The sequence below is a fragment of the Exophiala xenobiotica genome, assembly GCF_000835505.1.
Source record: "Exophiala xenobiotica strain CBS 118157 unplaced genomic scaffold supercont1.6, whole genome shotgun sequence".
NCBI classification, from domain to species: Eukaryota; Fungi; Ascomycota; class Eurotiomycetes; order Chaetothyriales; family Herpotrichiellaceae; genus Exophiala; species Exophiala xenobiotica.
This window is the reverse complement of record NW_013562489.1, coordinates 1,219,800-1,231,591: the sequence shown is the minus strand read 5'-3', so window position 1 is coordinate 1,231,591 and position 11,792 is coordinate 1,219,800. Positions and strand designations below refer to the sequence as shown.

Below are 11,792 nucleotides of genomic sequence, written 5' to 3'. Positions count from 1 at the left end.
GCTCAACTGCTTATTAGGATAACCCTTATGAGGGAACGCAGGACGAGCGACATCAATTGTGGACTTTCAGTTTTCTAGCCATTGGGACCCTGACTTGGCCGGAGGGCGATTGTGTTGCCAGATAGGTTTTCCGAGGAAGGTCGTCTTTTCTGCGGTCTGAGCAGACATCATCGTGGCCGGGCCGTCGTAGTTTTGGGTTGAGCCGCACTGCAAGAGCGCGACACCGGACCCGAAGCCCATATGTCAGCGTCAATGTCATGAAGCCTTGTCGTTCCCTTCTGTCTGCGTCGCGTCCGTTGTCGTAGGATGACTTTTCGCGATTCGCGCCTGCTTGTTCTGTACGATGCGCAACAAATTCCGCAGCAGGACGACGATGGTCACTTTTCCGATCGCAGGCACGTATATCGATGCCTTCTGCTTGACATCGGCCGGGAAGTTCTGAAGTCACACCGCATGAATTAGTCACTCTTCCGCTCTCTCGCAACAGCGTTAAATCAACACCGAGCAACTGCTCTAGCCAAAAGGGCCGAGGCGCACGAGCGGGACTCCCTTTTCCTTACCTTTTCACTTGAGAAATTGATACACACCGCGCCCTCCTTGAGCAAGTGACAGGGGAATTTGAATTTGTCCCCCGGCACTCCCGTGACCACGACATCACACAGCGGCACACACGTCTCCAAGCTCCAGCCTTCTTTCTCATGGACCTCGTGCTTCCGTTTCCGTATCCCCTCGCCGCGCGTGAACAGCTGCACACCGGTGACATCGACGCTGTAGACACTTGCGCCGTCGTTGGCCAGCAGCGCGGCAAGCGGCCGCCCGACGACTTCGGAGCGGTTGACCACGCAGATCGTCCGGCCGAACAGCCTGTTCCCGTACGGCAGGATGGTGTTGTAAATGTGCAAGTACTCGAGGATCTTGATCACGGCCAGCGGCGTGCAGGGCAGGACCGACTTCATCGCCTGCTCGTCGTCCAGGAACCGGATGTTCTGATACATGTTGAAAATGTACTGGTGGCTCAGGCCCTCGACGTCCTTGGACACGTCGACAATCTGCTGCAGGTACTGGTCCTGTCGGTTGTTGAAGATCGGGTAGTACACGATGATCCCGTCGACGGCCGTGTCGTTGTTGGCCGCCATGATCGTCTCCTCGACGTCGTCCTTCGCGACCGACTTGAGGGTGTATGCGAAGCCACTTCACAACGGCACAACAGCGTCCCGAGTCAGCTCAATGGTCCACCTCAGCCGTACAAAGCAAAAGCACATGTCTGGGAAGTCTTTCCTTCCCCGCCTTCAATGACCCCCGGGAGAAATTGCTACTTGACTCACTTTTCTTTACACGTCCTCTCCGTCCAGTCTGCGTACACTTTGGCAGCAGGATCGGCATTGGCAAGTACTCCGAGTAAATGCGGTTTGCGATCAAGTTTGCTCAGACCGGCCTGGACTTCGGCAAGGAGTCCTTTGGCGATGGTGCCGGCCAAGATGGTCTTGCAAATTGGGCCTTCGTCTTTCGACATGTTTGCCGGGGCGTGTAGTGTTGTCTATCGCGAGTCTATCATGGTGGCCGAGAAATTCTGCTTTCTGAAAAGAGAAAGAATAAAAGTTTTTGATAGGCTGAAATCGGTCTCCCACGTGATCAGCTTGGCAAGGCTCGCTCACAGCCTGGCACGGCCACGGGCGAGACGGACACTCACGGGACTATCCTCGCTGAGATGCTCTCGACGCTGTACGAAATCTCTATCCTCCACATGATATGATCCTGGGCAGTTCAAGTTGTGCTTGCGCAACGTTGTATAGTTTTCTTCAAGCGCAACCTATATCTTGCTCTGAGCTTTGCCTTCGCCTCTCGGCACCTTTCGTTCCACTCCCAATGACTCAAGATCCTTCTTCTTGTAATAGTGCGGAGCCACCTCGATCAGCCACTCTGGTTTCAGCGGCATGCAGCTCCTCATGTATTCCTTGCTTGTCAGGACCAATTCATGGTAGATCACCCACTTCGGTTGGTTCTCGATGAGAACGCTGGAGGGATGGATATACACAACTTGCCCATTCTTGACCGTACGATAACTCTGCCCGTCACGTTGTAAGCGTGCAGAATGCGGGAAGAAGCCTGCGGTGATGGCTTTTTGAATCGGCTCCATGTTGGACTGACCTCCACAGGTCTTACCAGCATCTACCTCGACACGATCACACAGTCTGGCTAGCTGGTCTCGAACGTCTCGAGCTCTAGTCAGGCTTCGTTGCTGCAGGAAATTTTCTTTTGCCCATACAAAGCTGTAGTCCGAGTCCGCCCACTCATTGAAGACATTCAGCAGTGAGAGGTGGTCACCGCCATCTTTGTTGGTGAATCTCGCCCTCGCACTGTCAGCATGGATCTTCTTGTCTTTAGGTCGGAAGAACAATGCAGATGCTTCACCCAGCATCGCAATGATTGACAGCACTTCCTCGACACAGCCGTACTTGTCAGCTGCAAGAATCGATCGAGCAAGCATAGGATCCGTTGGGAATTCAGCCATCTGTCGCCCGATCTTGGTCAATTCGCCGGCATTGTTGAGTGCGCCCAGCGCGTACAACTGCTCAACTGCCCGAACGAGTGTATCCGTCGATGGAGGATCCATGAAATCGAAATCCAAGAGGTCATTAATACCAAGACTTTTGAGCAGGAGTACCACGCCTGTGAGATTTGTTCTCTGGATCTCGGGTGTGGTGTTTTCATCGAGCTCGTTCTTGTATGCTTGGGCTGTGTATAAGCGGAAACACTTTCCAGGACCAACTCGACCTGCTCGACCAGCACGCTGTCCCGCCGAAGCACGGCTGCAGGGCACTACGACCAAGGACTCCATGCCTGTGCGAGGATTGTATTGGTTCTCTTTGACGAAGCCTGGGTCAATAACATAAACGATTCCGTCAATGGTCAAAGATGTCTCGGCGATGTTGGTGGCCAAGACTACCTTTCTCGCTCCTGGGGGAGTCGGCTCGAAAATCTTTGCCTGCAGGTCCGTGGGCAAGTTGGCATATATAGGACATATGATCATTTCTTTGACCTTGCTTCCCAATTTGCGGGCCGTTTCCTGCAAGCTCGCTTCCATAGCTTCAATCTCTTCCTGGCCAGTCAGGAAGACCAATATATCGCCAGGGCCCTGCGTGATGTGAATTTGGAAGACCGTGGTAATGGCGGCGGCGAGGTAGTTGGCTTCGGGTTGAGCTGTGTAGTGGACGTCAACAGCATATCTTCGACCGGGAATATTGAATATGGGCGCGTCATTGAAATATTTCTGGAACTTCCTGGCGTCCATTGTCGCTGAGGAAATCAAAAGTTTCAGGTCTGGCCTGGCTCTTGCAATGTCCTTCAACAAACCACAAGCGATATCCGTACTCACAGTCCGCTCGTGCGCTTCGTCAATCATGAGTGCTGAGTATTCCGACAATTCGGGGTCAGTGAGCAGTTCTCTCAACAGCATACCGTCTGTCATGTACTTGAGTACCGTCTTTTCAGACGTGTTGTCCTCGAAACGAATGGCATAACCAACTTCGTTGCCGAGCCGCTTGCCCATTTCCTCAGCCACACGTGCCGCAACGGACATGGCAGCGACTCTTCGTGGCTGTGTACATCCAATTTTCATTCCACCCTTTGTAAAGCCGGCTTCGTGAAGGTACTGTGGTAGTTGAGTCGTTTTACCGCTGCCAGTCTCACCGACAATGATCAAGACCTGATGATCCTTTACTGCTTGGATGATCTCGTCCCGGAATTGGTAGATAGGCAAGCTCTTCCTGGTTTCTTCGATACTCTTTGCTTTTGCTTCGGCTGCGCTTAATCTTTGGGCCATCTCCCGCTGCTCTCGAGTCATTCCCTTGCCCATCTCTCCGCCTAACGTTTCCGCCATGACGAACTTCATCTGCTGGCTCTCATCGAAGACATAACCATAGTCCCCTTCATCGACAAATTCGGCCTTCTTGATCTGCGCTTCGGCCCGCTTCGTCTGCTCCTTCTCCCATTCCTCGTGCTCTGTAACATAGCGCTCTCTCCCGACCTCATCCCTATCGACGTACCGCTGATAGAGAGCCTGCTCTTTTTTCCGCCGATCGATCTTGCCCTTTTCCGTGATGTAGTCCTCAGGCAGAGCATAGCCATCCAGATGATCATCAATGTTCAGTCTCTCCTCTGCCAGGCGCAGGACCTCCGCATTCCGTGCAAACTCCTCCTTTTCCCGCCTTGTCAAGTCTGGGTTCTCTCTCAACTCCGCTTGCTCTTCGGCGACTTGCTTGCGCAGGAGGGCTAACCGTTCGGCTTCTCGCTTCTTGAGGTAGTCCTGTCTAGACCGTACCCGTAGATCTGGCATTGCCGCCACTCTTGCTGCTGCATCGTTTGCGAGTGCTCTTCTTTGAGCTGCGATACTATCCTTGGGCGCAGATCTGTCTTCTACCACCTTTTTAGACCGTTCCTCGTCTCTTTGTGCAAGCCTCTGCGCAAATTCGTCCCGTTCCTTAAGGTCTTCGTCTCTTCTTCTCTGAGCCTCTTCTTCAGCGGTTTCCGGCGGCGGCGTCGGAGGCCTCGCTCGATGGGAAGGCGAACCATCAGAGAGTTTTATCCTTTTCGAAGACGATTCTGCGAACTCAGGTTCGGCCTCCTCTTCATCTTCCACGATTTCCTCATCACCCCACCGGTCTTCGAAGTCAACATCGTCACGGCGTCTTCGATGAGTCGCGTTGCGCTTGTGAGACTTGACGCGAGGTTCCGTGGATGGCTGTTCGGACATGTCGACTGGAAGAATTTGAGTATGTGGATTGGAATTTCACTTCCTAGTGTATGGGCCCGATGGAGGGGTGCCGGTTGCCTGGAGGTGTGAACAACGCTTCCAACAGGAGAGCCTGCCGTGAATTCACCCGAAGGACAGCTATGCGTAAAAGCCTCAAATGGGCACGCTGTCAAAGACTCATCATGATAGTAGATCAGATCCGCCCACTGGAAAGAAATAATAATACAGGCCGTGGCCAGCGCAACAGAGGACGAAAAGTTTCTCCGCAATCAGGCGAGGCAAGGCTGAAAGTTGCACCAATCAGAACTCTCCTCTACCGGCGAGGCTTGCCATCAGCTACCTACCTATTAACATCGTGATATCCTCGATATTTATCTTCCGCACAAAGACGAAAGGCGTTCAGTCTTCGGCTGGAGCGTAAGAGCGTGACCATTTGTAGAAACGATGCGCTCTATCTAATGTCCATCTACCGGCCACGTTTAGACTAGATCAACCGCTTATCATTCGATCCGCATGTCGGCGCTCCCATGCTTGCGCAAAGATGGATAGTGTCAATAACATCCAAATCCAATTAGCTACACCTCTCCTTGCGACATCGCAACCCACCAGGGTTAATCCTTCGAATCCTGAATACCATTTTGAGGTTTACTCCTCATCCTCGTTGATATCGTCCACTTCCCGTAACCATGCTGCTCGTGCGTCAACTGCTTCTTTACGGACATCACGTTTCACATCATCCAAGACATTTGTCAATCCATGCAGTACTTCCCGCTTAAGTCCTATCAGTGGGTTTGCTCGGGAAGCACCACCAGTGATGTACTTCGGCATCAGTGTCAGACACCGGGTAGCAAGTCGGCGTGTCTTAGGCAGATTAACCGGCACTGCCTTCGCTGCTGGTTTGGCAGGACCAGAATGGTGCATCGATGCAACGCCAATCAATCGCTTGACAAGAGCTGGGATATGGCCGCTCTCTTCCAATGCCGATGGATTATTTGATATGACAACAGCAAGTGTCTCCAAAGTGGCTACCTTGACAAGTTGATCCACAATGTCCAGTGATTGCAGAAGCAGCGGCAACAATGTTGGTAGTTCAGGCATCACGATCGCGGATGGCACATTGGCCAGAATGCCGCTGAGAGCCACAAGGTAATTCTCTTTCTCTGTCGGTGATTGTGAACCTCTAAACGTCTCCGAGATAAGGGGTGTCAAGATCTGAAATACGCGCTGTGGCGCAAGAAGTCGGATTTGTGCTCCGTTCTGCTTGGATAGCACATCATCTGAGGATAATATCGTGGCAAAGCCCATCGCTGCTATTCTCGAAACGGCCTGCGGATACTGTCGTTCATCAATCAAAGCGACAAGATTTGTGAGGTACTGATTGGTTTGCGGGGCAAGGCGGAGTGCCAGAGCTTTCGTTAAAAAGAAGATTAATCGGATGTTGAAATCAGGAGTTTCGGCCTCGTCCATGGGTGTGTCCTTCAGGGCTGATAGGCGATCCCAAAGTATTTGTTCGACGAAGGGTATATTAGGAGAACCAACGTGCTTGTTCACGTACAAAGCCACTTGCACAAGGCAGCATTGCGTGATCGCGTGACTTGACGACTTGGATGCGAATGAGATAAGGTCTTGGATGGTGTGCGGTATAGAATCGCTCGTGAGCAGCGGAGATTGTATGGTTTTTGGTAGAGCTGCCAACAGCCAGGTCGATAAAAGGGCTATTGTGGGTGGTTGCAAAAGGTCGGAGAGCCCCACCAACCCGTCGCCAGAAGGGTTTTCTCTGTAAAGAAGATAGACGTTCGCCGCAGCTTGCTGAACTTGCTCAGGCATGCTGTGTCGAACAATCAGGTTGATGATTCGACCAAGGAGATCTAGTACATTCTCGTCTGTGAGAGGGCCTGCCATAGACTGGGACGCTCTCCTCGACAGACCAACCACAACTCTTTCGTAGTAATCACTTAGATCTGCCTGTGGCGCTAACGCCGCTCGATTCAGAACGTACAAAATGGTTCCCAGGATAGAGCAGGTATACGGGAAGGAAGTGCCGTCACTGGAGCCGAAAAGAGTATCCAGTTTGTTGAGAAGTCGTCGCATCAGCGTCTTCAGTAACTCTTTTTCAACACTGATCTCGGCGACACCTTCGAGCACAGAGCGAAAGTCGTTGGATTGGGCACCTTCTTCTGAGTCGGGCAAGCGCGCCATGAAAGCAGGAAACGCAATATCTGAGATGAGTCCAGGTTTGAATCGCGATATCTCAGCCAATGCACTCATTGCCTTCTTTTTCAGTTCGTCGCGGCCGTAAGATTCTTCTGTCAGAACAATATCGTCAAAATACTGGACGAACAAGCCAATCTCATCGTCGCCAAGCACCGAATTCATTTTCGATACCAAAAGCAAGCCGTTCGCGGCTGTTAATCTGAAGGAAACTTCTTCTTTCACAGTTCCCATCAATGCCTGGCTGTAGAGTGCAACAAACTTATCCTTGAATTCACCAATCAAATTTGCTCGGCCATTAGGATTTCTTTGACTCGGTGTTGTCCAGGATCCGTAGACTTCTATTGAGGCCTCAAACAACTGATTCGCCACTTCCAACACGGCCCTCTGCTGCACCAACCCTTCCGCCGACTGGTAGATGGTGAGAAGTGAAGGTCCGACCACATTTATGACAGTCTCGAATGACTGTACCGAAGCGGATGCCACAGACTTAAGAATGTCCCCGGAAGCTTTCGCTTGTCGCGACGCTGGCTCCTGGAGGTGTTCCAAGCACTCTTTGTTGACAGGCTTCAGGTATTGCTGTAGTGGTGAGCTCGCCGCATCTTGCGTGTCCGTCGATAAGCATGCAGCGATTCCTTTCAACACATTCAAAGCTTCTGCAGCAAGTTCGGGCTCTTGCGCTTGTAAGACCTCGAATTTGACGGCATCCCAAAGCGTGATTGAGTACTGGCTGATTATGGAAGGGTCGTAATTCACCGAACAGCTCGCGAGAGTCTGTAATACGTCCTTCTTGACCGTACTCGACGTAGAGTCCAGACGATCCAGCATGTTTGGAAATGTATACGGAGCCAACGCCCCTGTAGACGCCAGGCAATCTCGAAGCCTGTCTTTTAAATCCTGGGCCGTGATCCCATAAGGATCATTGGGAGGGGGTCGGAATGTGATTGGAAAATAGGCGTAGACCGCGTCAAACATAACTTCAATATGCTTCGTAATGTCCCATTCCACCATGAGGACTCTAAGCATCGAGAAAATCAGCATGAGGTTGCGAGGATCCTTTTCGCCCGCGACCAAGTCGACAATGCCCACCAGAGATTCGTCCCCCATGTCTCTCACGGCTGCCACAGTCAGTTAGATTCTTAAAGGATGCTTGGGGATGCTCCGGCACCTTTACGGTGATGCTCTAAAAGCTCGTTGAGCAGCTGTAGGATCTTATATCTCCCGGCCTGATTCCGCGCCTGCAGATCCGTGAAATGTTCAAACATCCTGCTCTTTGTCAGTCGGGACCGACAACATGACTTGCTGCCAGACCACCTTGAAGGTACAAGTCCCTGGACAGCTGTCGCGTGCTGAACCGCACTCACGCTCTCACAACTGTTTGTGCCATTTCGTTCGTGAATCTATCGAGGCTCTGTAGTTTCGACAGTCCGTCGACGGCCCCTCCATCTTCGATACGATCGCACAGGAACTGACACAAGACCTGGACCTGTTGCCGCGAGAGGAATTTCGGAGGCAGGAAGGAGATGATGGCAACTAGATAGGACACGGCTCGAGCACGGATTTTCTCGTCTTCATCGTTGATGTATTCGCCCAAGGACTGGACTACTTCAATCAAAGAGGTTTGGCGACTTTCAAGTTCTTTTCCTGTCAGTATCTGTGCACTTCCCGCAGATGGATTCGCAAACTGACTTTGAGCAGCGGACTTTGCGATTTCAGCAGCTTCCTGTTTGCTGTTTTCTACTGCCAGCACGTAGTTCCGGGTGTCTGATAGAGCCATGACACATGTTGACGCTCGCAATGTTAGGAATGCCTGAATTTCATGAGCAGAAGGTGCTTCGACGACACAACTCTAGCCTGGACTGCGAAAAGAAATTCCCCTCCACATGCGAAGTGGTGGTGAACACCGAAGACTCGCCTAACATTCCTCATTGGGTGCCGAAGCAAGACCAGACGCCACGTTTCTTACATGCAACTCTCATGCGAGATCTCCGAACCCTAGATCTCGATGCTGCAAGGGGAAATTTATCAAGGTGGCCTGACTGTCTCATAAGGTGCGGGTGAGACTACGGGCGGCGGTCAACTTGGACATCTGTTCCTCTGCCGACATATCCAGCTTCATGTGCACTATTTCAACCTACACTAGTACCAACCTGACAACAGCGTTTGAGAACAAACAACAGTCCCTGTCTTGTGCCCCCGGACTGCAGCAACGGCCCTGCTTCATCATCCCCATAAATGTTGACAGGGGTTCCTCGAGGCTTTCGGGTCAACATCGAAACTACTTGTCCAAGACCTTTGATGTTGTATCACGTGAAGCTTGCCATCCCAAGCCGCATGTATGGGTACTGGTCTTGCCTTCTGGGACTGGCCGAGCAATCTAGACGCGAACACCGCGGTTGACATGTCCCTCTGCCATCAATGTCTCTTGGCCCCGCCAGAAATATAACTTCCTTTGTCGAAGCTGGTGGGCTACTCCGGACTTAGGGACTCATGGACCGCTGCTCGTATAGATAATGGTCATGCCGGAGTACGCTGGAGTGGGAGCGCCAATCTAATGTTGAGTACAAGTTGGTTTGCGATGCCTGCGATGGCTGGACATACATACAATCGCCCCGACATTCCACCACGCGCCAGTCGCCTGAACTACCAAATCGAGAAGATGTTCGCTGTTGTAGGTAGGTCCGTCATCTTCGCGGACAGCTTGGAGGCCGCCATCGCTCGGGTCGACACCGGCCACTGTTTGTCCTCAATACCTAGTAACGCTCTTTGTAGCATCGATGCGATGCTCCATGAGCTTTCTCAGCCCGGGTCTCTCTATTCCCAGCGTGTCCCGGTCATTTGCGGCTTCGGCGTCGATTTCAGCAGCAGTCCGATCGTATCCGTCTTCCAGTTTCCAGCCTCGAAGCACCACAGCGTGCTTATGGCAGGAATCCAACCCAGAAGCCCGCGTTCTGGGTCTCACGCTAAGGTTGAGTTCATCGTTTTGTGGTTCAGCCCCTTTTTGGTTCAGCCTTGCGGTAGTGCTCACCAATCTTTCCAGCTGTACAATTCCTGCTATGTTCTTTCCTCAATTGATCCAACGAACTGCATGCCTGTTATTCCCACACAACTGCTGAGTGCTTTCTCTATCACTCGCCCTTTCAATCGATGTGCGGTCGACTATTTATATTGAATCCATGCCATCAGGTCACTGCAATAGCATTCCTAGGCTTTTTGTGAAGTTGCAATCGTCAACTTCCCATGCTTGCGGCTTTGCTGTCACTAACCAAGCACTAACGACCACTGGTGACACTTTGCGTGAATCTCATTATGCACCTTCGTGACGAGGCTTCTTTCTTCGGGGCCTATTCAACAAACCGACCCCTACAGTGTCACTCATCACTGTCACTATGTTGCTGCCGTTTGTCATGCCAGACTATAAGTGCCTCGCGAGTTCTTGGACTGCCTGTTGGAAACCAACTTGAGACTCTGCTATTCTCGAGAAACATTCGTCCAGAGAATCATCAAGAAGAGAGCACAGAGCAGCACCACTGCCGATCCAGACATCCGAGAACCACAATGTCCGACAAGTACAGCGACCGCCACTTCGACGATTACAGCGACAAGTATAGAGACCGCCACGCAGACGATCTGTATGAGGACCGGTACGAAGATCGCAGCCATCGTGGACACAGCTACGAATCCCCTCATCGTTCATCCAGGCGCGAGGAACGTTATGAAGACGTCCGCCTTCCGTACTCGGAGCGCCACGTGCCTGGGGTGAACGATCTCATGTCTGGCGGCCTCGGCTACGGATCCTCAACATCGCGGGACCGATCTCATCTCTACGAGGATATGGACAAAGCGTACAGCACTAAAGCGACGATCAGAAAGTGGTACGATTCGGAGCTCTACCCACGCGAGAACGCACCCTATTTGTCTCATGCCAGTGCCCAAAAGCTTCGAGTATCGGCTTATGAGGATGACGAAGAAGTTGGCAGGGATGTCTGGAAGCTGCGGGATGAGGCGCGCCAGAAAGTGTCCCTAGACAACTACAACTCCAGCAAAGCTCTTCGTCGTAACGACATTGACTCTCGAGATTTGGTACTACCCGCGCAGCAGTTCCAAATACTCCAAAGTCTCCTACCCCGGCGACGCTCTTTCTGTGACAGAGAGCAGTGTTGAGCTAACTAAGAGCAAATATCCTCGAGATCGATATTAAGCTGTTGAGGCAAGGCCTCGGACACGATGGCTGAGTTATAAGCTGGCAAGGCTAACTTCCCATCATACCACTGGTCTCTCCTCACTTATTGAGGAAACAAGGACCGACTGTTATTGGCTGGGTCGGATAGCTGTCAAGTTGATGCTACAGCATATCTGCGGGTCTGACTGGCCATATTTTTATCAAAGTACCAGCTAAGGTTGGACCTTCAGTCCCGTTCATAGCCCTAATTTACATGTCCCACAAGGAATGACATACCACACATCTCCGACCGAGTGTCCTGTCAGCATACTGTTGCCCATTGTATGGAACTATGGCTTCGCGTACACACCCTGTAGCTTCTTATGAAAAGCTTCCGAACAGTCACAACACGTGCAATCCCTCCAATTTTCAATTGTTCGTTGCAGAATGTAGATCGGCATGATGAATCTCGTGCCTAGCGAGGCTAGATGACTATTGGTTTGATATGTTCACTCGATCAGACAGCTTATGATGCGTTCTCAACCCGGGAGTTGGGTAGTCATAGTAGCCGACGTCCTTTAAAGCAGTATATAACATAATCCCAACGGAGTGCTGATGGATATAGGTCTCCATGGTCTACTACCGTACCATTGAGACGGTCCTGCA

At 51.7% G+C, this 11,792-nt stretch overlaps 4 protein-coding genes across 6 annotated transcripts; 1 reads left to right on the top strand and 3 right to left on the bottom strand.

The window, feature by feature from the left end:
* Positions 1 to 255: 255 nt before the first annotated feature.
* On the bottom strand, positions 256 to 1,513 carry PV05_09758 (uncharacterized protein; the record flags this gene model as incomplete). The annotated part of the gene is made up of 3 exons (XM_013456124.1): positions 256 to 438; positions 561 to 1,191; positions 1,326 to 1,513. 3 exons carry the CDS (start codon positions 1,511 to 1,513, stop codon positions 256 to 258), a joined length of 1,002 nt encoding a protein of 333 aa, XP_013311578.1.
* Positions 1,514 to 1,810: 297 nt separating this feature from the next.
* Positions 1,811 to 4,753, bottom strand: PV05_09757 (uncharacterized protein; the record flags this gene model as incomplete). Its single annotated transcript, XM_013456123.1, has 1 exon — positions 1,811 to 4,753. The coding sequence occupies one exon, from the start codon at positions 4,751 to 4,753 to the stop codon at positions 1,811 to 1,813; it is 2,943 nt and encodes a 980-aa protein (XP_013311577.1).
* A 444-nt stretch (positions 4,754 to 5,197) lies between these two features.
* On the bottom strand, positions 5,198 to 8,817 carry PV05_09756. 3 transcript variants are annotated; one of them, XM_013456120.1, is made up of 4 exons: positions 8,654 to 8,817; positions 8,279 to 8,602; positions 8,133 to 8,230; positions 5,198 to 8,082 (listed from the first exon to the last, which is right to left on the bottom strand). In XM_013456120.1, exons 3-4 carry the CDS (start codon positions 8,227 to 8,229, stop codon positions 5,399 to 5,401), a joined length of 2,781 nt encoding a protein of 926 aa, XP_013311574.1. In that variant the 5' UTR covers position 8,230; positions 8,279 to 8,602; positions 8,654 to 8,817; the 3' UTR covers positions 5,198 to 5,398. The 3 variants fall into 3 exon arrangements, with proteins under 3 accessions (XP_013311574.1, XP_013311576.1, XP_013311575.1); XM_013456122.1 differs by having other exon boundaries at positions 8,329 to 8,602; XM_013456121.1 differs by having other exon boundaries at positions 8,133 to 8,602.
* Positions 8,818 to 10,522: 1,705 nt separating this feature from the next.
* Positions 10,523 to 11,128, top strand: PV05_09755 (uncharacterized protein; the record flags this gene model as incomplete). The annotated part of the gene is made up of 2 exons (XM_013456119.1): positions 10,523 to 10,608; positions 10,666 to 11,128. The coding sequence occupies 2 exons, from the start codon at positions 10,523 to 10,525 to the stop codon at positions 11,126 to 11,128; spliced, it is 549 nt and encodes a 182-aa protein (XP_013311573.1).
* Positions 11,129 to 11,792: the final 664 nt, after the last annotated feature.

What these genes read in the sequence shown, in the direction of transcription:
- PV05_09756 (XM_013456122.1), bottom strand. Translation starts at nt 8,741, where the DNA reads ATGGCTCTATCAGACACCCGGAACTACGTGCTGGCAGTAGAAAACAGC. An exon ending in CGCAAAGTCCGCTGCTCAAA is followed by an intron (nt 8,603 to 8,653) that starts GTCAGTTTGCGA and finishes TGACAGGAAAAG; the next exon opens with AACTTGAAAGTCGCCAAACC. An exon ending in GCACAAACAGTTGTGAGAGC is followed by an intron (nt 8,231 to 8,328) that starts GTGAGTGCGGTT and finishes GACAAAGAGCAG; the next exon opens with GATGTTTGAACATTTCACGG.